The sequence below is a fragment of the Tenrec ecaudatus genome, chromosome 4 (assembly GCF_050624435.1).
Source record: "Tenrec ecaudatus isolate mTenEca1 chromosome 4, mTenEca1.hap1, whole genome shotgun sequence".
Taxonomy (NCBI): Eukaryota; Metazoa; Chordata; class Mammalia; order Afrosoricida; family Tenrecidae; genus Tenrec; species Tenrec ecaudatus.
In genome coordinates, this window is record NC_134533.1 from 170,849,279 (window position 1) to 170,876,792 (window position 27,514).

The 27,514-nt window shown below is 44.8% G+C and overlaps 1 protein-coding gene across 3 annotated transcripts in view; it reads right to left on the reverse strand.

Moving 5' to 3' along the window:
- PLD1 (phospholipase D1) overlaps positions 1 to 27,514 on the reverse strand; it is a 227,444-nt gene that overhangs the window by 9,852 nt on the left and 190,078 nt on the right. For all 3 annotated transcript variants that reach the window (XM_075547028.1, XM_075547027.1, XM_075547029.1), the window contains exons 21-24: positions 26,601 to 26,714; positions 24,390 to 24,439; positions 12,895 to 13,029; positions 3,829 to 3,982 (exon numbers count right to left, since the gene is read on the reverse strand). In XM_075547028.1, coding sequence (XP_075403143.1) covers positions 3,829 to 3,982; positions 12,895 to 13,029; positions 24,390 to 24,439; positions 26,601 to 26,714 — 453 coding nt within the window. The remainder of the gene's footprint in view (positions 1 to 3,828; positions 3,983 to 12,894; positions 13,030 to 24,389; positions 24,440 to 26,600; positions 26,715 to 27,514) is intronic.

Below are 27,514 nucleotides of genomic sequence, written 5' to 3' on the forward strand. Positions count from 1 at the left end.
AAGCCGAAAGGATGCGGTGTCCTGGAGCAGATGCACAAGTCTGTCAAAGACAACTGTGTCAAAGTTGAATTTGACAGACTGGGCACGACGAGGGCTGTCAATCGACCAGTTGATGTAATACCGTGGAAGGCTTTTGTTGTTGTTGTTTTGTTTTTACTATTACTCTCTAGTTAAATAAACAGAGTTTGATATCATTATTTTTAATGGCTGCCCAATTCTCTACAATGTGAAATTTAACCAATCATTATATTACATGTAAATAAATAATGATTTGATTATAGACTCTTGGTGGATTCTAATTTTCCAGTAGGAGGAATAAAACCAAAACCAAATAACAAACGCACTATTGTGGAGTTGGCTCCAACTCACAGTGAGCCCATATGTAGGACAGCATAGATCTGCCCCTGTGGGTTTCCAAGACTTGGAACTCTTCATGGGAGTAGAAAACCTTGTCTTGCTCCTGCTGAGCAGTTGGTGGTTTTGAACTGCTGGCCTGGTGGTTAGCAGCCAATGCATATCAGTAGTAGTAATAGTGCTACCCAAAATACTTATTCATAATATATAATATTTTCTGTTTTAACTATCATTTCCTGAGGACAGACTTCAGAATTAAAATTCCCAGGTCATAGAATAGGGACATTCTATTTTCCTGACAGGCTGTCCCAATGCATGTGCTCTCCTTGGGCATCCCCAAGAGGTTCAGCTCCGGGAAAAGCTCAAGCTTTTTGATGAGGGAACATGAGCATCTTGCTTTAGTTTTAATCTACATTGTTTTCATTATATGAAAACTGTTTAAAATAAATGGACCTGGACCATGGCCATATTAGGACCAAGTCGCATAAACTCAGTATCTTATTGCAAACAATGCCTCCTGATAACACGGGCATTGCTTTTTAAAAAGGATCCGTGCTTTGCACGTTCACAGATGCTGACGACTGACGGAGAGCCGAGGCACGGTTTCCTTGCACTCGATTTGAAGGGCAATGCAAGTTATGGAATGAGTCAAATATAATAATAACTTCTATTTGGGTCAGGTTTAACCAGCTGAAAGGGGAGCAGAGAAGAGTGTTTACATGGCTTTGCTCTTCAATTAGAGCAAAAGGAGAGGCAAACGTGCCCACACTGAAGGGCGTGTTGATAGACAAAAAATACTCAGTAAAACAATGTTTAGCAGTAAATTATCTTCTCCCCTCAGTGTCTTCATGTTAAGAAATTTATATAAAAATGGACAGTAGCAACCAAAGCAACGTACTCTGGGTTTTCTTTTGAGAAGCTGATTTGAGAGAGAATGAGTCCGATTTCATGTTGAGGTGTATAATGCAGTTGTTTATTAACTTTTTTGCCCACCACAGGCAGTAGGGAAAACGTAAAAGCTTGTGTCTGTTCTTTGCATTCCTTGTGTCTATCACTTTAAATGGTTCCGAGCTCGGTTCGTGTGGAGTGTCGCTCGGTTCTGCTGAGTGCCGGCTGCATCTGCAGAGTCTGGAGAGTTTTCTCGGACTTGCTGCACTGTTTAGCACAGAGCTGGGACATTCAGGGCAGTGCCCTGCTGGCAGATTCTGTCTCTATTTAGAATTGATTTCACATTAAAATGCGTCTCTCTTTCTATTCAAAAATAGCCCAAATGGAAAATGGATGGAAGGTGCTTATTTTTGTTTTGTTTTTTCCAGGTGAGAAAATGGTTGTCCCCGGTGCCACCATATTTACCTTTGGGAACATTCCATAATAAAAAGAGGTTCCATCAACACAAGGTTTTCGCGATGCTTGTGCGTGCTTTCCACTAGGGCAAAGTGAGAATGATTGTTCTAGAACAACAACCTCATTAAGACAGTTTGAAAATTGCCAGGAAAAACAGGACATCCCAGAATAAAGGTTTAGGATTCACATAAAGGTTTAGGATTCAGCTCTACTGATGCGCTAAGGAACAACAAAAGAAATCTCTAACGTTTTACTGAACATTAAAAAAATCGAAGAGTTGGAAGCCCACACCTTGCTCTTCAAGAGCATGACTCAATATTGCAGATATCAATTATCTTAATATTCATCTATAATTCCACTGTAGGCTTAATTTTTAAAAAATATTTAAGTGAACTTAAATAATTCTAAAGTTTATATAGAAAAATGCACATCTCAAAGGAACTAAAACAATTCTGCAAAAGAAGACTAATGAGAGGAAGTTGTGGGTCAAAAGCAGCTCCCCAATGCTAAGATGTGCAGCTACAAGAATCACCGTGGAATCACACTGGTGTGCAAAGACACAGACTTTCCACAGACCACAACAGAGACACCCAAAGCAAATCCTCCGTAGCGTCTATGGGATTCCGTGCGTCATCACGGGCATTGCAGATTGATAGGCAAAGCAGCATGCACTCCAGTCTCCAGTAGATAGCAGTAAATTCCAGTCTCGGTCCTTTGGGTATTGGTGAGTCTGTGTGTGGGGGGTGGAGTTGAAAGTCCTACCTCACTTCTTACATGAAAAGAAGTTTCAGGTGTGAAATGTAAAGAGTAAAATGAAGCAAGCACTTACAGAAATTATGTTTGACCTGGGGCTGATGAAGCTATCGTACGCAACAACTACAACAAAAAACTCAACCCTGATAAAACTCTTTACCAATTTTAGCGCTTTCCTCAATCATTCTAAATAGGGCTGATGGCAACAAACGAATCCGATTTGCAACAAACATGGCCAAGGAATGAATAGCTTACCGATGGGAAACCCGAACCTGGTGGTGTTGTGAGTTACTACGGGCTGCTAGCCCAACGTGGTCATTAACCCGTCAAGGGTTACAGAAAAGCGGCACACTTCAGTCAGGGTAGAGACGGGCTGGGCTTCCCTGCAGGGGCCACACTGGAATCAGAGTGTGGCAAAAGGAAAGGGGGGGGGCATTTATCTTTGGTAAAATTGCGGGTCACGGCAAATGCGAAGACCCTCAAAGGGGTGGACGGACCCAGCGGCTGCACCAACGGGCTCAGAGAGCACAGTTGTGAAGACGGCGCAGGACTGGGCCGCGTTTCCATCAGCGGGGCATGGGTTACCCTGAGTGGAAGTGACTCCATGGCCTCTAACAACAACAGCAGCACTTGGTTCTTAAATGTGTGTCTGCAGGGGGGCAGGGGGAGTAAGAGGAGTCTGTGTCAGAGCAGAGGCGTGACATCACGGTCTGGTGAGGTCCGAGAAGGACCCGTGTTGTGGAGCGCAGACCACACCGGCTGGTGGGCGCAGGGGCAGGTGGTTAGAGCGCACACCTAGAAAGTTCTCAAAACAGCTTTACTGAAAGGACTCACTGCGGGTAACAGGGCCCTAAGTTCACAGCCCGATAGTCCTTGTTGGATCACAGACTCGTTTAAACCTCACGTCTCTTCTTGCAGGACATCAGGCATCTTCCATGGCCCCTTACACCCGAGACCCAGAGTCCTCACACACACATTTCACACCAGTGCCCATTGAATGACCTTCGAATGGCTTTAATCACATCCTTGTGTTACTGGGACTGTTTTCATTTTCAAACAGACTCGCTTAAAAAAAAAACATAAATAGAAACTAGATGGTTTGCCTAGCCCTGGTCCTACATCAATTTAATGGGCTTAAAGTGCTAGATTTTTAAAAAGTAGATATGAATATAATAAAAGCTATCAAAATAAAATTGATTTGTGTACTGCGAAACATATTTTCCCATGCTACTGGTAGTACAACTACTGTCGTCTGGGAACTTGTGTGTTAGACAAAGCGTCAGGAGACGAACACTGTACTTGGGGCAAAAGGCTGAGCCTGGGACGCCCCTGCTTACTGAGTGGCACTCTGTGGGAGAGACGGCGACATAGGCCCACCTAAAGCACTGCAGCCGAAGTCCATGGGCAAAGCGGCCGGCGTGGTACTCTTCTCCGTCCATCACCGAGGGGATCGTCTCTGTGTCCTGCACAATGACAGCCATTTCACTGTCACGCTTTCCCAGCATGCTTCGGTCGTTGATGTTGGCGGAGCCTAGAAGGAGAAACAGGGGAACTAAGCAACCTTCTCATGGGGCAGATGCTGCCGGCCGCCCTGTCGCTCCGGCCTTCCTCTCTAAGGACCCCTGGCTCGGTACAAGTTACCAGGAGAAGATGAGTTCTAGGAAAACCAGAGCTTCCTGAACCCAAGGGCGGATCCTGGTGAGTCCCAGGCGGCCATGGTGATTTTATTCTTTTGGCCAGTCTCTGGCTTAGGAATGGTGGTGGGCATCTAGCCAGTGGGGGCATGGAAGAAGGTCTGTTGGGGACCCTGGAGAAACAGTTCCTCCCTTGGTGTCAGGGGATGTAAGACAGGAATGCTCTCTCGTCCAGCCTATGGATACTTGGGCTTGAGGGGTTGGCTGAAGACAGAATTTGTGGAGCTGCTGCAGAGACCTGGTGACACTGGGATTAAGTGCTGCACTGTCAGCTGAAAGGGGGGATGATGTGGCCGTGTGCATCATAAAGATTACAGCCACGGAAACCCTCTGTCCCACAGCATCACTGAGTTGGAATCACTTAGCCAACGGGTCACAACCAGATAAGCCAAGGATGGCAGAGAGGTAAGAAGACAGAGTCTAGGCCTTTAAGCAACTGAACTCACAAACCCGGGGACTTCCCTACTGTCAGTTAGGTGACACTATACATTTTCCTTATTCTTTCTCACACTGCCAAAGGGAGCGTCTGTTTTGAAGATCAAAGGATGCTAACAGATAGCTTCATCACGTACTTACAAAGACAGGGAGAATATGCTCACTGGCTCACTGGGGAGATGGCTTTGCTGTTAGATGAATCGGACTCTCTGTAGATTGAACCCCATGGTCATATAAATATGGATGTCAAAACTCACAAGAAACTTCGCGAGCGAGTCCAATCTCAAACTCGGATTTCCATTCCCGGGCCCCACTTGTGTGGCCTGCCCACAGCTGCTGGAGCAACGTCCCTCCATCTATTTTTAAACCTAAGGAGCTGAGAATGCTGACTTTCATCTGGGACAGCCAGTTGTTTGCAGTAGCTCGCCGTGTTTCCTGCAGTCAGTCCTCCGCTGCGTATTTGGAAACCCCACGCTGCTCCTGCGATCCTCACCACAGACTCACTCTTCTGACCGCTCGAGGTATCTAACAGACCACAGCGTGGCCTTGACTGACTCGTACCCTTCCACTGTGCCGGAAGAAAACGGGACCTCTGGTTGATCTCTGTGACAGTGACAACCACAGACGAAAAGAATAGAAGCCCTGCCATGAGGCCAAATGGTGGTGCTTTGCCTTCAGAAGAGTGGTCTTTTCCAAAAGAGACCATGGGCAGTGGCTGAGATGGTGTGAAGGGGTGTAGGTCGCCTTGGGTAACAGAATGAAGCATCCAGCCGATACTTGGCTGGGCTATTGCTATGCCGTACAAGTCTTTGAAGTACTTTGTGATAGTAGTGATGAATCATCTTTATTACGTTCACATATATATATTTTTTTAGAATAATTTACAGTTACATCTTTGAGCCTGAAGCTTGTTTCTAGCATTATCTGAGCTTCATTGAGTGCTGCTCAGCTTTAATGTAATCTTTTGTATGGTGAGATAATAATGTGATCGGCACGCTGATCTACATATCACCCCCTCCCTGAGGGCCGGGCAACAGACAAGTGGGTGAAGGGCGACATCGGACAGTGTAAGACATGACAAAACAATACTCATTTATGAATCATCAAGGGTTCATGAGGGAGAGGGGGTGGGGGAGGAAGGGAGGGAAATGAGGAGCTGATACCAAGGGCTCAAGTAGGAAGCAAATGTTTTGAGAATGATGATGGCAACAAATGTACAAATGTGCTTGACACATGGACGGATGGATGAATGGTGATAAGAGTTTGTACGAGCCCGCAATAAAATGATTTTAAAAAATAATGTGGTTGGGTAGGAAATTTAGTAATTTATTTAGTAATTTAGTAAGATCATGTCAAAGTATTTATTGACCCACCAACTATGACCTACCAAAATACCCAAGCTCACTGCCGGTGAGTCAACATTGACTCACAGCGACCTTATAGGGCAAGGCGGAACTATCCCTGTGGGTTTCTAGGACTAACTCTACCAGAGTAGAAAGGCTCATTGTTCTCTCAAGTGGTTTTGAACCACCGACCTTGCAGTTAGCAACCCAATGGGTAACTATGCCAACAGAGCTCCTTAGAGACCACACAGGAAGGGGCAATCTGCTGGATGGTAGCATTTGAATGGAAGAAGCTCCTCCTCTGGGTTACTCACCCCACCCACGGGCATGAAGCAAGGAGCAGCGTTCCCATAGCTCTCCCCTTGGGCTTCCTGGCCCGCCTGGCCTGGCGAGCCTGCTCTCAGGCTGCCTAGGCTGGGGAGACCCTGCAGCTGCGCTCACGGTCGGGAAAAGTGGGATGGGAGCCAGACGGACAAGCCTCCTCCACATCACACACGCTGTCACAGGCCCAGCCTCGTTCCTGTGGGGGGCTCGATACTCCCAAAGGAAGGACTGTGTTCCTGGCCTCGTGTGCGGAAATTCCTACGGACAAGGTTTGACTCTTGCCCCAGAGCTGATCTAGAGTTCTCCAGGGCGGTACCCCTCAGCCATGCTGGATAAGTGAGTTAGTCAACTGCGGCTTAATAGGAAGCAAGGAGAATAGTTCAGATGAATTACGTATGATGCTGAAAATGAGAGGTTGGTGACTGTAAATGTCACCCCCTTTATCGCTCTACATTCGTTTCTTCAGAAAAACAAGCTCAGACGAGCCAGATAGAGCAGTATCTCATTTCCTGGAACCTGCGAGGCCGTGGGGAGAGCGAGCAGGGGTCACGCACTGAACTGAACCGTGAACTCCTCCTGGGGAGCCTAAGGACACCAGCGGGAGTTGACCTTTCCTCGATTCCCCCTTACAGGTGCATGGTGCACAGCAAATATGGATTGGTTTTTAGGCATTACTGTTCACCGTCACTGAAATCCCTCATGCTTATGAGGCCGATTGAATGTTAATTTAAAAAATGAACACTTGTAGAAAATGAGCTTTTCTAAGACTGCTACGAGGGAACTTAAAAAAAAATTTGTGAGCAGAAGCAAATGTAAATCAGTCAAAGAAATCACGGTGTGCAGCGTCAACAGCGATTAGAGGAGCGCCCTTGTAGTTGACGGCCAGGCTGAGAGCACGCATTACCACCTCCCAGAAGCCCTCCTCTCCTGTGCCCTTCCACCCATGCCCGCCCCTCCCTCTCCCTCCCCAACAGGGACCCTTTCTGTTGGATTTTGCATTCAGCATGCTTTACAAACTTGTCTCCACAAAAATTAGTTTACTTTCGATTTCTTTTAAAATTCATGAAACCATGTAAAAGCTGATCTTCGTAGATTTGCTTCTTTCGTTCAATATTGCATCTTTGTGAGTTTTCTGCTTTGATGTGGGCAATTATAATGCACTTATTTTCCGTGAAGGAATCCACCAAGATGGATTTATTCCTTGTACCGTTGACAATTGCATGGGTCGCTTCCACAGTTGTGCTGTGAGGTTCAATTCTGCCCTACACTGTTGTATGCTGGCATAGACAGGCAAGGGTTTTATCTAGGAAGAGAATTGGGGTTTGCGGGTGTATGACTTTATCAGACAATGCCATACTGCTTCTCAGAGTAGTTGCACTAACTGATATTCCCAACATCAATGGATGCTGTCATTGTTGTGTGCTATCAAGTTGATTCTGATTCATAACAATCTTATCTGCTAAAGGACAACTGTCCCCCCAGGGTTTCCTAGGCCATCATTTTTATGGGAGCAGATATCCAGGTCTTTGCTCCCATGAAAAGGTTCAGTCCATCCATCTTTTGTTCACCAGCTGTTAGTTACTTTATTTAACAATTGGGCCATCGGGTCTCCTTTCAAGACCTAATTTTTACCCTTTTGCTACTCAGGTACTTCTAAACACTGTTGTCTCATTATCACAATAATAAGCATGAAACTATCTGCATACATTTACAGGCTGTGTGTGTGTCTTCTGACAAAAGTCCTACATAAGTCCTTTGCCCATTGTCCTTTGGATGTTTGTTGATTTTTTTTCATACTGGTTTGTAGGGATGCTTATGAGTTTTATAAAAATATAATGAGAAAAAAATAATGAGATAGTTTTAAGCCACTAAGATAGCTCCTCACCAGATGTAATACAAAGGAATCAAACTGACGACATCTATGGAAAGAGATGCAAGAAAAACTCAATATTAACAGTCAGAACAAGGCCAGGGGCCACTGGGGAACGGGACAACATTCAGTGGATCGCATATTTCTTTTTTCTGGTGTATCTCCTTATTCTTCTTGATGGTGCCTTTTAATGAATAAGCAGGATAAAGGCAGGCTTTTTAATCCTGTAAAGCGTTGCAATCTCAGTAATCCACAGGAGCAGTTCTCTAGGGTCTGTCCTATGGGGTCGCCATGAGTTAGAATCGACTCCATAGCAACGAGTTGTTGTTGCTGTTGTTTAAGGGAATAAAGTTGTGAACATTAATGCAGTTGGGCTTATCTATCTTTTTCCTTTGAGACTTGTGTGTCTTGTCTAAGAATTTGTTAATCCTGCGACAGTAAGAATAACAGACCCCAAGGACGCCCACACACTAGTTCTTGAAACCTCTGGATACGCGAGGTGACCTGGCAAGGGTGCTTGCCGTTACAGATAGAATTAAAGCTGCTGGTGACCTTAAAGCAGAATAGCGTGGACTAACCACGTGGACCTGATATCGCCACAAAGACCCTTAAAACGGAGAGAGCGCCTCCTTTTGGATGTGCTCAGAGAAATGGGTTGAGGCTGTGCAGGAGTTTTAGCAAGATACAGTGCTGCTGGTTTGGGAGATGGAAAAGCAGGGCCAAAGCCCAATGAACGAGGCAGCTTCTAGAGGCAAGACAGGGTAAGGAAATAGATGATCTCATATCCAGTGCCAATGAGCTCATCGCAACTCGCAGGGCCCCTGGAGGAGAGATTAGCACTGGCCCATCAAGTGCTCCCAGGGCTGAAAGTGTGAATGTAAGAGGACTGCTTCATCTTTCTCTGCTGGGTTTAAACCACCGCGATACCCTTTCAGTTAGGAGCAGACAACCTAACCTAACCTAACAACCTAACCACAGCATCACCAGAGCTTCCTGGCTTCCCCCTTAGCGCCTCAAAAAGAAGCAAAGCTCGGCCAACACACAGGGCGTCCATGCTGAACTCTTGCCCTGCATAACTGTAAGAGAAGCATGATAGATGTGCAAGCCACTGAGACTGCTGCAAACCTCACCAGTTGGAACACAAAGGAATCAAACTGACGCCATCTATGGAACGAGATGAGAGAGAAGCTCAATATTAACAGTCAGGGTGAGGCCAGGGGCCACTGGGGAATGGACCGCAATTGCTCGTAGGCAAGTTCAAGCTCAGGCTGAAATAAATTGAAAACGCTCCAAGTACATCTAAATTTAAAACTAGTTTACCATCTTTCTGCCCTTCTCTATGTCTTCAGAAGTTTTCTTTTCCTCTGATTTCCATTTTTCCTTGAATCTCACAAAAGGTTCTGGCCCTCATTCCACACAAAAGGTTGCAAAGTTTTGTGTTTGTGTGTGTGTGTATGTGAGAGAGAGAGAGAGAGAGAGAGAGAGAGAGAGAGAGAGAGAGAGAGAGAGAGAGAGAGAGAGACTTGACTTTCTCTGATGCTGTGTCATGTTCTTATTTCCCCCAAGCCCATGCATTAATCTCTTTATATTTCTTTCCCATTTGGGGCAATATTTTTCTCCAAATTAAAGGTGACACCATCTTTTGTTTGCCAATTTCTCACACGGCACAGAAACAGATAGAAGGGTTAAGGAATCATTTAAGTCTGTGGAGGACACAGACATCCCCCCTGCCCCAAGTTTCTCTCTCAATGGCTGGTGCATTGGGCATTAGTATGCTGTGATTTTAGTTGCTGTAAATTGATTCTGACTCAGGGAAGTATACGCTGTTTATTTTTTTTAATTATGGAAAACGAATCTTAGTTTGCTGAAATTCAAATCTCAAAAATGGATTAGATAAAAACTAAATTTGGTACCAGATTTCATGATGCACAGGTCCATGTATGGTCACAGATAATTAAAGCTATACACAAGAGATTTTCAATGAGAGAAGACAAATGATTTCCTTAGAAGGAAAAAAATAAAGATAAACAAACAATAACTCATTTTTCTTAAGTCAATTATTCTGGCGTAAGTTTGTCATGTTAGACAAATCAATCAGAAGTTACTTTAGCCTTCTTTAAACTAAGGCTTTAAATATCTTGCTTAATACCTGTAAAATTAACTCCTGAAACTATTCTCAAAGAATCAGAACCATTTTTCTCTGTGTTGTAACGCAAACAGGGCCGCTGAGCAGCAGCAGCAGCAGCATACCCGCTGACTCATAAACCTTCCACCGCGATAAGAACAAAAGCACCTTCGGATTTGAGGGTAAGGGGTGGGAGTAGGCGGACTCTGTCCTATAATCACGTGGGTCTTGAGAAAGAAGCAAGTCCGCTTCTAAAGACTAACAACTCTGACCTCTTTGTACACCCAAGCCATATCTCCGGTTTCTGACCGAGGCTAGGAAGGGTGTTCAAACCTGATCGCTGCTAGCTCAAAATACCAGGTAGCCTTTAGAGAAAACAACTCAATTACACTCAACAATCGTATTTCACTGTGAGCTTTGCTTCTGAAAACGACTTTACATGGACACGTTCGGAGCAGCAAAGCGGGCCGGAAGCCAAAATGCTCGTTAAGAAGGAAATCGGTATATCTACCAATTTTTTACTGTAAGGGTTCTGAAATCTTGTCGAAGAGATCAAATGAAGTTTACCGCAGAAGCGTGAGTATACGCCGACCTGAGTATCAGCCGAGACACCTAATTTTACCACAGAAACTGCAACCAAAATGTGCTGAAAAACTCAGCTTATCCGCGAGTCTATATGATATGTGGCTTTTTGTTTATTTTTGTGTTTCAACAAACATGAGTACTTTTACATTCCTGTTTATGGTCAAAATGATCATCAAAAATCCCCTGAGGTTTGGTTTCTGGAGAAGAAGGCATAACAACTTGAGGGAAATGAGACCTTGATTTTTAAAAATTGTCTTGTTCCATGGAGCGTTTAACCCCCTGCACTCTCTTTCAAGGTGTCCATCCTGATCGGACGAGCGAGTCCAGGGACCAGACATCTGTCTTGATTGTCCTGCGCTCGAATATCTCACTATTGTTGGGTACACGTACTTGGCACTCCTCTCTTTTAAAATTATGCTATTGATGAGACACTGTCATTACTGTGAGTTATTATTTTTTCCAGTGGAGAATAGAGAGAAAAGGCATGTTTAAAGCGTACACACACACACACACACACACACACACACACACACACACACACACAAACTTTTTAGGATACTCCGGAACATTTAGTTTCTAAAAGACTAGGAAGCCCCTTTTTGACATCTGATGAGCCGAATTCCCAATTCATATCACAACTCTGATAGCACCCTCCCTCCAGCAACCACTCCATCATCCAGTGGATGATCATTCTCTTCCGGTGTGAGCTAGCACAGCACCGGAAGGAAACGCAATGCAGGGGTGAGAAAATGAAGGAACCCTCCTCTTGCCAAGTTGATCTTGTCTTGGTAGAACGCCCAAGTTCACTTCTGAACCTGTCAATGGGCATAGGCCATTGAAAATTTAAGAACACACTATTGAGATAGTTAGGTTATTGTGCCAACTTGGTCGAGGGCGGAGGGCTAAGTGGCTTGGTAAGCCTTGCCTTTCGAGTTCCCGGGTCTCTTGTTTTCTGATGGTTGGACCAGGGTGCAGCTGCCTTAGCCAGTTCCCTGCTTCAGCTGGCAAGGCTCACTTCCTATAAGACATCCCCAAGGAGAAGCCGCATGGACCTACCCCGATGCAGCCCTGTGTGCTGGAGCACCCATGTGGAGACCCCTGCCAGTGCTGAGATGCTTACACGTTCACTGATTCAGCTTTCCTCCTGCAGTCAGTGTCATAGTGTGTGTTTTGTGAGATGGAGGAGGACTTTGTGATCGGTGTTGGACATATGGGCTAATGTTGGACTTTGTGAGCTTGGGAAGCACTGGGTTGGGATCTTTTCTTGATGTGCTCTTAACCTTTATATGAAACTCTCTCTTATACATGAGTTTCTGTGGATTTGTTTCTCTAAAGTACCCAGACTAACACCACTATAATATTAATGTGTGATTTCTCCCTGTCCCATGGAGCCCTCGTGGCGATGCATTAAGAGTTATACACTGGGCTGCTAATGGCAGGTCGGCATTCAACTCCGCCAGTGGTTTCATGGGAGAAAGAGGAGCCTTTCTCTTCTCATAAAGATCTACAGCCTTGGAAACTCATAGCTACAGTTCTATCCCTCCTCTAAGCTCATTCTGAGTCAGAAATCACTGCATGGTCCTGAGTTTTCTTTTATCTGACGCTATCTAAAGCTGGTCTGCTGTACATCCTGATGAAAACACAGGCACTGGGTGAATCTTGCATGACTTCAGAGCTGGGGCAATAGTTATGTCCATGAGGTATAAACACACACAGTTGACCATGGGGCATCCAGTTACGATGCACTCTCTCTCCTCCTAATGCCCAGAAGCTAGGTCCTTGGCATCAAACTAGAAATCAGAGACCAAGAAGGAAAGCAGACAGATGATTGGCTGGCTGGTTACACTGCTGCCTCCGGCTATTGTAAGAGTGCACAAAAGCCATTTGGTGGCTCAGCACCCCTGTTTCTTCACACAGACAAACAGGGGTTGGCAAGGATGTAAGAGAAAGCGATTGCTTCAGAAATGTGTTATTCCATGACTGCCTCTTGCAACGGCAGAGGGGGCGTGGTAGGAATCACAAGGAAGGTTTTCATGTAGGCTCAAGTCCCAGGTCCTCTCCACTTACCAATAATGACAGTGTTGTCGTCAGCAATGAGCAGCTTGCTGTGGACATAGATGAGCTCGGTCACGAGGCTGCCTTCGAGCTCGGCGTGGGTTCTGAGGCCGCAGAACGATATGTAATTGATCCACTGGTTGCCAACTGTGCATGAGAGACACAAAACCAAATGTTGCTCTTAAATTCACGCAGCTCACCTCAAGCAAAGCACAGGAAGTTTCGGTGCGCAGAACTAATAGGCTACTTAAATAGGTTCTTAAGGACAGAATGTGTATTATATATATGTATGATGTCTAATTTCGGCATTCGCCCTGGATCTAGTTTTGCTGTCTAGAAAGTTTTCTATAGGTGAACTACACAGAGATACCTGTTTTTCTAATCATGAAATGCTTTCTACGCATTATGCCATTAAGCACATCCACCTATGAACATTTCACTTCAGTGACCTGGCAGACGATTGCTGAAGAATGATGACGAGAGCTAAGCAACAGTGGACAGTCCAAGATCCAGTACCGCATTTGCATCTGCCTTGCCTGGCACCTGCTGCCATTTTCATCCAGACTTGGAGGCATAGTCAGCCCCAAAGAGCAGTTAACATTACAGACACGGCGTCAATAAAAACGTTGGGCATTTCTAAACTTTCCTCTTCCTCCCCCTCCATCACGAACATAAGGGAATGCAAGACTCCTCACTGTATTTGGCCTGGGTGAACTCTCCTGAGAGAGAGTAGTATTAGGTGTGAGCAAGACAGGCGAAGATGCATTCCATCCCAAGGGATCAGTCATCGCCACCCCAGCATGAGAGTGGTAGTCTCTGGATATTACAGCCCCTCTCCCTCAGAGCAGTAGTCCTGGATACGCCATGTCTGATACCGAGACAAACGGAGTGGAAATAAACCACTCTAATGGAAAGGGAATATAAATCTTCCCCCTCTCCCACCACCACCCATTTGAGAATGAGAAGCATACTAATAGTTCTATTTATTGAAGTTTCCATTTATTACTAATGTTTTCTATGATTGTTGATGCTATTCAGTGCGTCTAGTAAGTTTATGGCCTGGAAAAGAAACTCAGTCATAGGTTATATACAGAGATTCCTCCACAAATAGGTTACCATCCTCCGTGTGCATGAAAAAGCTGGGAGCCGTGTTTCTCAAATGTTGAGTTGAAGGTGCAATGTGCATTTTTGCAAAGGCTCATGCCAATGGGATGTTTACAAATCTTATTTTCTCTATGGGTTAACACTAATCTGGTCCTTCATCTAAGGCAACCCCTCCTTTAAAAAATCTTCTCTGATCCAAATAGCATTTGCACTTTTAAACCCTTCAACGCCCACCCAACTCCTGGAAAAAATATTTCTAATAGAATGCTTAATACATAACTTTGTAAATATTATATTTTTTGTATTTATTATATATTTTGTATCCTCAGTCACTGTACAGTGTTAAAAAAAGATGAATGAGTGAGTGATTAAGTGAATATTCAGTCCACAGCTAATATTTTACCTTTTGGTTATTCTGTACACTCTACTTTCCTGCAGCTTGTCATGGTCTAGTATCTAAAAATTTTTATGCTATTTTTTAATAGGGGGCTCATTCAACTCTTATCACAATCCATACCTACATCAATTGTATAAAGCACATTTGTACATTTGTTACCCTCATCATTCCCAAAACATCCGCTCTACACATAAGCTCCTATGTCTAAAATGTTAAGATACAACGCAGCTTTTTACTAGAATCAGTAAAAAATTTAGCATAATTTTCCTAAAATAAATAATTTGGTGGGTAGTAAATTCTCCTTTAGAACAATTGGACACTGGACCGTAGAGGAGGCCAGTGGCTCTCAGTGTGCCTCTGGGCCTCTGCGGGGACTTATCAAAAGGGGATTCCCGCCCGATTCTACTTCAGCAGCATCCCACAGTTTGATAAGCAACCTAGGAGATGCTATGCTTTGGCCACATTGCGACCACGCCTTGGCACATATAGATTTCAGAGGAGAGGGACGCAGCAAGAAAAGAACACTCCGTTCCTGGGGTGGAATTCTGCTCTCCTGTTCAATAGGAAGAACGCCATGATTTTAAGACATCATATTGATCAATCCAGAAAGACAACCAGACGATGCATCAACAGATGCTGAAAGCCTTTGACACCATTCGGCATCCAATCCTTCAAAAACAACAAAGGCAGTCGAAAATGAAGGGCCCTTTTTTCACATAAAGGAGCCCTGGTGATGTCGTGGTTACACGTTGGCCTGCGATCTGCATGGTCGGCAGCTCGAAACCGCTAGCAGCTCCATGGGAGAAAGACTGAACTTTCCACTCCCGCAAGCAGAAACTCACGGGGGCTCGCGATGAGTCAGCATTGACTCGATGACAGCCCGTTTGTCTTTCCCTTTTTTTCTTTTGGTTTTTCACGTAGGGGCCCTGGTGGCCCAGTGGGTTACATGCTGGGATGCTCACTGCAAGGTCTGCAGTTTGAAACCACCAGCTGTTCCCCAAGACGAGGCTTTCTACTCCCACAAAGAGTCACAGTCTCAGAAACCCACAGGGGCAGTTCTACCCTGAACTATAGGGTTGCCTCAGAACCAACTCGACGGCGGTGTTTGGTTTGGGTTTTTGTTCACATGCTTAAAATAGCACGAGTTGCTGCTGTTAGTTACCATCCAGGAATTCCTCGTGTCCACACCTTGCGTCTACACTAGAACTACTCTGGGGCTTTCAACGCCGAGGCCTTTCAGAAGCAGACAGCCACATCTTACCTCCACGTTACCTAGAGGGGTTTGAACTGCCAACCTTTTGGTTAGCAGTTCAAAGCTTAGCCAGTATGTGCCACCTAGAGACTCCTCTTCCATCTATTCCACCTGTATCCTATGTGCATATTTCTGTACAGGTATCCCATGCTTTATAGAACCAGGCATTATACCACTTTGCTTTTATATTATCTATGACCATCGACTCATAATGATCCTACTCAGGATTTCTGAGGCTATAAATCTTTAGGGGGGCAGAGAGCCTCAAGTTTCTTCCAAGAACAGTTGGTGGGTTTGAACTGCTGACCTTGTGGTTAGCAGCCCAACATCTACTGAAGGTAAATCAAATAGTATTGCTCTAAAATCATAGAAACCTGCCTTCAACCAGCTATCAAAAGGTGAAGCTGTTGTTTCTCTCCATCCACTAAATGTAAAAAGGATTCCAGGTAGACTCTCGGGGCCACACCTGCCATTTTGCCCTCGGGACGTTTTCAAGAAAAGGGTGAAATTTCCGTTAGGCCCCCAGACTAGGTAATCATGGTGTTGCCATAACCATCTTCGTTTCATTTATTGTGATAACCAAACTATAGAGGACGGAGAACGTGCCTTTTTTTTTTGGGGGGGGGGCATGTTCTTGTTTCTTTTGTAAGCACACACTTAAGCATCTAGAGGTAAATCATGACCGCCACCTATTCCCATCAGCTCAGGAGAAAAACAAAGGGGGGTCAAAAGTTAAAATTTGGTGACTCATGGAGGGAGACATATGGAGGCTTCTAGAAATTCTTCCATGGGTTATTTCAAAATAAACTTTTAAAGATTAGTGACACTGTTATTAGTAAAACACTGAAAGTAAGACAGCCAGTTAGTCACCCGTTCCTAATGGTATAGGCCCGTCCCATTCCGTGGTCACTAATTCTGCATGGTGTCGGCAACACAATGGGCCAGACGTGACAGCTCCTCACAGCCCACAATCTGTTGGACTTTTTACTCATTTTTGCCTATGAATCAACTTTGGGAAAGTGACAAAAGCTGTGTTTCTAAAAACCAGCTGACCATTAGCACCAGCAACAGAGCTCTCAAGGACCCCGGCGGGTGCTAATTAGAAAGTGGACATTTGGGGATGAATGGACGCGCAGCCTCGCAGATGCCACGGGGACACCCAGCTCCCCAGGGAATGAATCCATCAACAAGGAAACAGCAAACGTCGAAGCTGTTTCCACGGATACTTTAGTCTGTAAAGAAAGCTGGCTCAGGAAACAGAAAGGAACGCAAGGTTGGTGATGGGGAGAAAGGCTGAGTTTGCTTGTGGTGTGAGGATGCAGTGAGTTAACCAGAACCTTTTTTGGGGAAAAGGAAAAAAAACTATGAGAAAGGAAAGTATGCAAGCAGGAATATTTAAGCAATTTATGGAGAAGGCATCAGGGAAGCTTCCAAACTATATCATGGAGCTTAACTTTGTTGTTGAGTTGTTCTGATTCATGGCAACCTGCGTACAATAGAAGGAGACATTGCTGAGTCCTCCTCACAAGGAGCTACGTTTGGGCCCACTGTGGAGGATACTGCGTCATATCACCTTGTTAAGGGCCTGTGCTGCCCTTCTATTTGACCAAGCATGATGTCCTTTTCCAGGGACTGGTCTTTTCTGATAATATGTCCAAAGTACATGAGACGAAGTCTCCTCATCCTCGCCTCTCGTCAGGAGCATTTTGGCTTCATTTCTTCCAAGACGGATCTGTCTGTTCTTCAAATAGTCCATAGTACTATCAACATTCTTTACCAGCATCAAAATTTACACACATCGATCCTTCTGTGGTCTTCCTTACTCAAGGTACAGTTTTCACAGGTACATGAGGTGATGGAAACGCCATGGCTTGGACCAGGCACACCTGAGGCCTTCAAGTCACATCCTTGCTGCTCAACCTTTTAGAGAGGCCTTGTGCAACAGATAGGCCCGCTGCAATGCATGGTGTGTTCTCCGGACTGATCTGCAGCTTCCAGGAGCGTTGAGTGTGGATCCAAGCAAGATGAAATCTCTGCTCTGTTTATCATGGTGTTAAGCTATCATGGTGTTGTGAAGGTTTTTGTTTTCTTTATATTGGGCTGTAATCCATACTGAAGGATGCAATCCTTGATCTTCATCAGCAAGATCAAGTTCCCCTCACTTTCAGCAAGGATGCGTGGTCTGCGAGTCACTGGTTGTTAATAAGCCTTCCTCGTTGGTAGTGTGAAAAGACAGAAATTTGTTTTCTTGGGGTTAAAGGTCTAAACCAGTATCTTTTCATGTTGATTCTTCTGTAGGAATTATCTTCTCTCTTCTCTAGTGTTTAATGGAATCCATTCACTTGCTGGCGATTCTCACAGGGCATCTGTCATCTCTTTGTGTGTGTGTGCACATGCGTGCACGCATGCGCACCTAGTCTGCTCTATTTATTAAATACTTCTCAGAAGTGATTAGGTTTAGGACCCATCCTATTCTGGTCCTACCCCATTAACATAACAGAAGAGCCCCCCTATTTTCAAACAGCGCCATATTGACAAGTACAGGGGTTTGATGTCCACCTTTATAGTGTGGTGTGGTGGGCGTACAGTACCGCACAGATCAGAGCGACTTCAGAATTGGGAGATTTATGCAGGTTGCTGGGATGTGTCTGCTATGAATAGTGGTGGCCATGTGTATCGCCGGATGAGAAATCCAATACACTAGGTTCTTCATATTTGTTGAGAACATTTCATGAAGGAGCTACTGGAGTTATGACAAATTTTTGTTCCTTAAAAACTTGTAGCACTTGGTCTAGGTACATTTCTAATCCTGATTGACTACTTCTGGCCCTTGTGTTAAATTCCACTAAATTGGCTGCTAAAACGCTATAATTCACAGAGTTATAAAAAATGTAATGGGTTTAAAATAAACAATCAACCCCAGAAGATTAGAATATCTGGTAATTACTCACTAATAGCCATTGAGTCCCTCCTCACCCCACCCCCCTGCAGGAATCGTGATGCATTCAAAGAAGCAGTTTTGTTATTTCTAAATAATTGAAACAGTAGCACCACTGTGGCTCTCTATCCAACTAGAGATTAGCTGGTACATGTATTTAAAACCCACCACACATTTACGAAAACAAAACCAACAATACAACATTGTACTTCAAAAGGGGGCATGATGTCAGTAATCTGTTCTCCCATCTTTGGCGTATGAACCGTTTCCTTACTGAGAAGCCTGATTCTGACTGGTACCCAGGGTGCTCAGCAGTCTTTTCATAAGAGGTCTTAGCTGTGAAATTGCTTCTTGTGTAAAAATCCAATTTTCCTCCTTGAATAGGCAAAGGCAGGACAGGGGCCCAGAGTCACAGGAAATGATTTACAATAAGTCCGGGACATTTCTCTTGAGGAGAACTGAATGTGATTTGACATTCAAACAAGAGTGATGACTTCACCTCCGTATTCTTCACGAGCCAACTGCAGTGCTGCTCGGCTTTCTCCACACTGTTTGCCACTCTGTCGTTCAGCCTCTCCCCGCCGTCTCCCTCCTCTAGCCATTAGCAGATGGAGACAGGGACTGGGCTCTGGCCAATCTCTGTTTTGTATATAATTCGATATAACTTCCTGCAATATTTGCTATTGGTGACAGGCATGTCTTATGTCTCTAGCTGGCCCTAAGATTTCAGCTTGAGTGCACTGTCCATGAAGAAACTACTGAACACCCAACACCAATGTGATACACACACACACACACACTAAACATTTAATGTATTTTCTTAAACGACCCAGATCATTTGAAAATTAACATACCATAAAACGAGTCTTTTAAAAGTGTCTAATTCCATGGTTTTAGTACATTCTCAAAGCTGTGCCATCAGGATGGTCTCAATTTCATCACCCCAAGTGATCCCGTGCATATTAGGAATCGCCATTTCCCACCATCCCTACAGCCCCCACTGACCTACCCCCCCCTCTGTAGACATGCTGATTCTAGACATGACACATAACTGGAATCATACAAGATGGGACATTTGGGTCTTCCACTGAGCAGGGTGCAAGGTTCAGCTCACACTGCAGCATTGTAGCGTGAATCAGTAATTCATTCCTTTTTATGTCTGAATAATATTCCGTTGTCTGGATACAGCTGTTACATTTTATGTATCCTCTCATCAGCCAATGCACATTTGACTCATTTTCGCTTAGTATCACGAAAGAGGCTGCTCTGAGCATTCATGTATACTTTATCTCTGCTTTTCAGCTGGGCCCCATAACTCACTGCAATGGCCACACAGAACCCACAGATGAGGCTGGAGAGGCCGGGGCTTATTAGGAAAGTGAACAAGTTGCAATTCAGGGGAGAAGTGCTCAAGGTTAAGTTGTTCAGTGACGACAGTTTCTTTTCTGTTGTTCCAGCAGGCAGGCTTCCCTCTGGCCCCAGGCCTCTTGGCCTGGTCTCCCCTGTCTGGACAGTGTCACAGGGCTCTTTTAAAAACAACCAAACTCACTGCCATCAAGTCAATGCTGACTCATAGCGCCCTCTGTGGGTTTCCAAAACTAACTGTTTTCTAGAGGAGAATGCCTGGTCTTTCTCTCTCAGAGCTGCTGGGGGTTTCAAACTGCTGACCACAAGGATCCCAGCCTGATGGGTAACCATTCTGCCACCAGGCCTCCTACAAAGCAGGCCACTCCACTATAGCCTCAGCTTGAAGGCACTCAGCTCCGGCTCCATGAATCACCAAGCCCAGCTCTCTCAGGGAAGTGCCTATGTGCACCCCATTCTACAAGCTACCCTCCTGCCCCAAAGCACCCAGCTTCACTTGCTTTGCGGGCTGCAAGTTTCATAGTGTAGCTCAGGTTTTACCTCCCGGTTCTGTGGCTGCCCCTCTGGTGGCGCAGAGGGCTTCTGAATCAAGGAGGCTCCAAGTGCAGGAATCACAAGGTCTAAAAGGCACGCTTGGTCCCTGGTTCTGCTCTTTTGTGGGGAGAGAAATCCCCCACTTCCTGGTTCTGAGATGGCTCATTCACTTCATTCCTGGCAGGCTGGCCATCGCAATGAACCCTGTCAGCAATCACTCACAGCTGAATACACATTATGGACCATGAATACACATAATCCAATCAATATATTCCCCTACTGTCCTGTCCCTAACCATCAGGACAATGAAGGTTATTTGGTGGGCGTGACAAAGGCTATAATTCACTGAACTGATGAATTGTGTAAGGGAAGGCATTACACCTGGGTGACCTTGCTTATTTCATATGCCAATCTATTATAGGGTTGAAAGACAACCTGGGAGTCCAAGTTGAAAAGGAATTTCAGAGCGATAGCCTAGGGGTTCCTCTAATCTCTGTTGATCTGTTGTTATTGCTTTGAGGTGTTCCCGACTCAGCTCCAACCCATAATGACTTGACTGTGCACAACTGAACAAAAGCCTGCCCGGTCTTGTGCCCTCCTCAGCCTTGCTCCCATGCCCGAGTCCACTGCTGCAGCCACGGTATCCGTCCGTCTCCTTGAGTGTCTTCCTCTCTTTCACTGCCCCCCACTTTACCACACAGGATACCTACTCGTCCGGCCTTCTTGAGGAACATGAGTTTCATCCTATAGTTTTCTCCCATTCTGTCCAGGACCTTCTATTGTGCCCTTGTCCTTGACCGGAAAGGTCAGCAATGGCAATGGCCGGTAGCTGGGCACCATTTTGTTTTTTTGGTCTCGTGTTAGATGAGACGGGAGGTCACGTGGACTATGGACTAGTTTCTTTTTTGAAATTTTGTTTTCGTTCATTTTCTTTTGCCCCATATGCATTGAGACCAGTAATTTCATCTTGGATGGCCACTCAGGTTTTTAAGACCCCAGTGGCTATACACCAAACCAGGATGGAAAGCATTCTCTTTGTAAACTGTTATGCCAGTTGATTAAGCTGTCCCCTAAGACTAGGACCCGAGATCTTCAATCCAGTAAACCCTTCCTCGAGTTGTTTGGATATTTCCAAGAAGCTTCCACAACTGTGCTACTTTTGTGGCTTATGATACATACGGCTATAAATCTAGTACATGCATATGCACACATATACATGTATGACTACAGATATCTCTACAAATGCACATAGATTTACTCCAATATGCCTTTCTATACAATTTATGCATTTATATATATTTATGTAACCACACATATATGGGGGCAAGCTTCAAAAGTTATGGGGAAAATATATTATTTTAAAAATATTTTTTCCACACATAGTTGTTGCAAAATACTATAGCATTTACTGAAATGGTCTCTTTTCTCAGGTACTTCTTCCTGTCTTTATGTCCCTCGGTCAAGACGAGCTGACTTCACCTATATTCGGTCTCGCCATTCCCGTCACCAACAGCAGTAAACGTCACTATCGAGAACTTGATTCCGACTCACCCTCCCGGTAATCCCCGCTGACCACCAAAGACTTTGCTTTCTGAGCGCTTTTTACTCTTTTTTAATAATAGTGAAACCATACCATATTTCTATTTTGGTGACTGACTTATTTTACTCATCATAACTTCTTCCAGATTCATTCAGTTAAGATAGTTTGTGAACTCCTCGTTATTCTTGATAAGTAGTATTTCATGAATGGATGTGCCACATTATTTATCCATTTTCAGTTGCCTCAGATGCACGTGGAAGTTGGTCAATAACTAAAGAAGGTGAGCGAAGAATGGATGCCTTTAAGGTGGGGTGTTGGCGAAGACTATTCATTGCGTCACAGACTGCCGGCAGCATGGACCTGCCCTGGATGGAGGAAGTGCAGCTAAACTGTTACTCATGGTCAATCTGGCTGTAACATTCGGGACCTCCTTCCATTCTATTTGGTTTCAAACGGCTGAGCTAACAGGCAGCTTCCCACTCTTAGCCTACTACACCACACGGACTCCTAAGCGTGGTGCTAGTCCTGCTCGCCTCTCGTGGATCCATCCCTACCTGTCACATAGCTGCACACCATGACTGAGCACCTACTAGGTGTCAACCTTAGGAGCAGTTCAGGTAGCTATAAATAAACAAGCAAACAAATCCATAGCTATACCATAGGAAGTGACTTCAAAAAGCTCATGGAAAAAAGAAAATTGAAAGATAATGTCAATATAAGTTCCCTTATATTGCAAGGAAGAATTATATAGAAGAATGTTTTACAAAGGTATTTGAGAAAGTGCCTTTAAAAAGTATGAAGGGAGCTGGAGGCACAGGGAATCCAGGGCGGATGATCCCTGCAGGACCAGGGGTGTGAGGGGTGATACTGGGAGGGTAGAGGGTGAGTGGGTTGGAAAGATGGAACCAATTACAAGGATCTACATGTGACCTCCTCCCTGGGGGATGGACAACAGAGAAGGGGGTGAAGGGAGATGTCAGACAGGGCAAGATATGACAAAATAATAATTTATAAATTATCAAGGGCTCATGAGGGAGGGGAGAGCGGGCAGGGAGGGGGGGAAATGAGAACCTGATGCCAAGGGCTTAAGAGAATGCTTTGAGAATGATGATGGCAATGAATGTACAGATGTGCTTTACACAATTGATGTCTATATGGATTGTGTTAAGCGTTGTATGAGCCCCTAACAAAACGTTTTTTAAAAAGTATGAAGAACTATAGAAGTGAAAGTGTGGTATAAAAATTATTATTATTTACCTCTAATACCATTTTCTCTCGAATATACATAAACAAAACAAACACTGCAGTCGCATTGATGCTGACTCATGGCAACCCTATGGGACAAAGCGGAACTGCCCCTCCTGGGCTACTGAGAGTGATCTCTCTATGGGGGCAGAAAGCCCCGTCTTTTTCCCTCAGAGGGCCTGGCGTTCAAACCTTTCAGATCCCAGCCCAACAAGCCATCACTACGCCACCAAGGCTGTTACTCCAATGGCACTGGTGGCAAATGTGCCTAGGATTTGCTTTCCCCTATCCTAAAGGGCAGGGCGGTGAGGGCCCTGAGAACTCTGTGCACCAGGCAGCACGGACTGCCTGCTGACCTTGTCGCACCTGTTTCCCATCCTTGAGGAGGAGCTGATACCTCCCACCCTCCCTCCCTCCAGGAGGTGAAGGAAGAAAGGGGGAGGCGTCTGTCCATGCAGGACCTTACAAGTCTCTCTTGTCAAAGCAATGTCTATAGCTAAATAAATCATAACGATCACCAATTATGCAAATAAATAACAAAACCTCCCCCTTTCTGTTTCAACGATGCCTGTCGAAACCACCAGCAGCTCCGAGGGAGAAAGAACTTCATGAAGGTTTACAGCCTCAGAAACAGTATGGAGGGTTCCTGGGAGTCAGAATCACCGCGGTGGCAGTGGGCAGGGCACCTGGGGCACTGTGGCACCCACCCTGGGTCGTGCACTACAAGGTCAGCTGTTCAAACCCGCCAGCCACTCCGTGGGGAAAAGGTGAGGCTGCCTGCACCTGTAAAGATGGTCAGAGTGGAACACGTAAGCGACAGTTCTGGTCTGTCCTGTAAAGGACAGCCTAGAGTTGGAGTTGATGCCACCGTGCCATGACTGGAACTGATGCCAACTCACAGTGGTTTTTGGTTTTTTAATGTCTCTACATCTCAGAGGTTTGAAGACTGGATTGGGCACTTTCATAAGAATAATTTTTCTCTGTTAAGCATTTTCTGGCATGTCGCTTGTGAAGAAAGTCATATAACCAGTATCTGAACATATTAATTATTTCTGTTACCTTAATTATACACACAGTATGTATAATTTTATCTATAAAGTCACTGTGGAGGAAAGGAGAATCAGTTACTTACGCTCTGCTTTCAGCTGCCCAAGGATGGAATTTTCTCCTCTGCACATGGTTCTGAAAACAGTTAAAGGAAAGAAACAATTATGAGGTTTTCAAAAACAGTCTGTCCCGATCCCAGATACAAGTGGGTCAGTACAATGCTCACGCAGGTCAAAGACAAGGGCTCCCACGAGACAAGGTTACATAGATTTTCAAAAGCTAGAACATGATCACTTTGATGGTATTGATGGGACAAAGGAGCGATATGGAGGTGAGAAGGTAGAAAAACTGTAACTTTACTATTAGGATTTGGAAAAAGCAGCTATTGAGAAAAGATGGGTTAAGAATGAATTTTCCCTCTTAGAAAACCCAGTGACCCCAGAGGTACATTTAGGAGGTCTCAAGATTTAATGGTGAACACGTTCAGAATCACATTGCTTGCAGAGGCAAAAAGGGCAAACACGTAGGATGCTTTAGAAATTTGAGAAACAATTATACTTGAGCTGTATCAGTAACTTCGTCTTCAGTAACAGTCTCTGTTAGTGACTTTCATTTTTCAAGAGTTGATGACGGTGGAAGAATGACAAAGACTGATGGAACCAAGAATTCTGGGCTCCATCTGCTTGCTTTAGGAGAGTAATTAAAAATACACTTACGCCTGGCAAACGCGGGTATTATTGACGAGGATGCCAGCAGACAGAGATGGTTTTTGCTTAATAAAGGGTTATCGTTTGGGTTGCTGAACAAAGGCCAAGCATGTTATTTTATTCAGCTGGTTCAAGTCCAAGGGTATAGTCATAGAAAATAATTACAATTGACAACATTCCAAGAACAATATTAGAATGGAAAAAGAATAGATACAAGCCAATTAAGCACCAGGACAGCACTTTAACACCGAAAAGCTTTGTTTGTCATGTTATAAATCAGATCAGCTTAGAAACGGGCAAAACGTTTAGCCGTGGACGGAGAGCGAAGGGCAGTCAATGTGCCCTCGCACTGTAACAAGCAGAAGACAACCCAAGAGGAAGTAAAAAATGGAATTTCTTTTGTACATGAAACTAGCTGATACAAGCTTCAGAAGTCAGTGAGAAACAAGAAGATACAATATTTTAGTTTATTTTTACAAATCTGCACAAGGCAGATTCCCGAGAGCGCCGAGTGGAGCCCTCTGGGCCTGTCGGGACATGTGTGGGGAAGGGGCTAGGAGAAGGGCCTCTAAGCCTCCCATGTGACCCTCTCTGGGGCTCTTTGCAAGGTCTCATTGGACATCTCCAGCCCCTGAAAGAATTAATTAGAAAGAGGAGAAGCTGCAAGTGTTCTGGGGGAAAAAATACAACAACACAAAGATACTTTTAAAAATGGCTTTTAAGAGATAATGATTTCACTGATTCATCAAGAGTGTGCGCCTAACCAGGGCTCTCCCATACTTCTTAGAGACTACAGGAGGAACTAAAATTGGTACCCAGGCCTAGAAACTAACCTCTGCAGCCTCCAGCTCTTTCTCAGTGACTCTGAGAGATTGCCAGGCTGCCCCTCCCACTAGAACCTGCTAGCACTGCCTCCAGCCCGGGGGAGATCTGCAGCCCGTGAAGGCCCAAAGATGCCTTTTTGTGTGACTATGAATATTAGAATATAGAATATAGAAAATATGTTGTCCCACTTCCCCTGAACAGTTAACAAAGTGTTGAAGCAGACTAAACATTGTCAGAGACGGGAAAGAACCTTCGTGCTTCGTGTCCTATCAGGACACAACCAGTGTGGGAGGACGCTAAAGAATCACAACCCAACCTCCGCAAGCCATGGCACTGTAGGTCTTTGAATTTTCCTTTGCTCTACTTACTGCACAGAACATGGGATGGCAAGTAACTATTTGGCTACTTAATGACTGTGTATTCAAGACTATTGTGTATGCATGCATGCAACTTCAAAAAATTCCATTTTATTTTCATCTCAATTCCCACCAAGTTTGAAACTCCCGTGTGTGTGTGTGTGTGTGTGTGTGTGTGTGTGTGTGTCGAGCATAGTAGTTCTTTCATATGCTCCATCAGTCCTTGGCCCACTACTTATGACTTTAGACTTCATTTTTATTTGATCAACTCAGAGTCCAAGGAACGGAGCAAGGAGGGCTCATCTGTTCGAAGCTCTGAATGGAGCCGGAGAAGCATTTGCATTCCCCTCCCAAGCCCCCGTCCACACTGCCTGGACGCTCAGAAAAGCCCATGGAGAATTCTCGCACCTGTAGTTGAAATGCATGATTGCTTGTAGGGCATTTCCTCCACCGGTTGAAATGTCTCCTTCGAACCCTGGCAGAAGCGGTATCACAACGTACACTCGGTATCTCTGGTTTTCCCTGCAAAAGTCAAACACAGAGAGACGCACTCATTGAGATCAAGCAGATGTTTAAAATGGCATCCAAGCAGCTCACCTGGCTTTACTGGGCAAGTGACTTGCTATGAGGCAGTCTCCACCGCATCACTGGGCTTCCTATCGGATTGGAGGCCAGAAACCACTATCAAAGCTAAGAATTCCAAAGACCCTGATAAAAAATGAGCTGCACTTGCCAGTCAAGCCAGAATTGTTCTCACTGTCTCTTGAAAGCAGGACACACGCAGAGGGAGGAAGTCTTGCTGGGGTCCCATGGAAGGGGTTTATAGAAAGTTTTTAAAGATGCTATCAAAGCAGGTATACCTTTCATCAATGGTAGCCGTGGTATCTAGCTCAGATTAGCCTGGTTAGCAGCAGGCATTCCATTACTACGTGCTGAGTAAAAGAGATACCAAAGCCTCAGTCTGAAGAGCAGAAATAGACACAGCACCCAGTATAGTTAACCAATACAGAAATCGTAATTAAGAGAAATGAAGTCCTGACACATGCTGCAACATGGAATTTTCTATGGTTCTATTTATATGAAATCTATGGAATAAGCAAACCGGATAGAGGTCAAAGTTTATCTGTGGTTTCTGGGGTGGAGGGGGGAGCAGGGGACATTGTATGTTAGGGGACAATGAGTTTCTGTTCAGACCGATAGAGATTGTGGAAGCAGATAGTGGTCATGGGTTACCCAATGTGACGGACATCATTCACATCACTGAATTGCATGCTTAACAATGTTGAAGTGGCAAGTATTTTATTACATATACTAGGAGACGA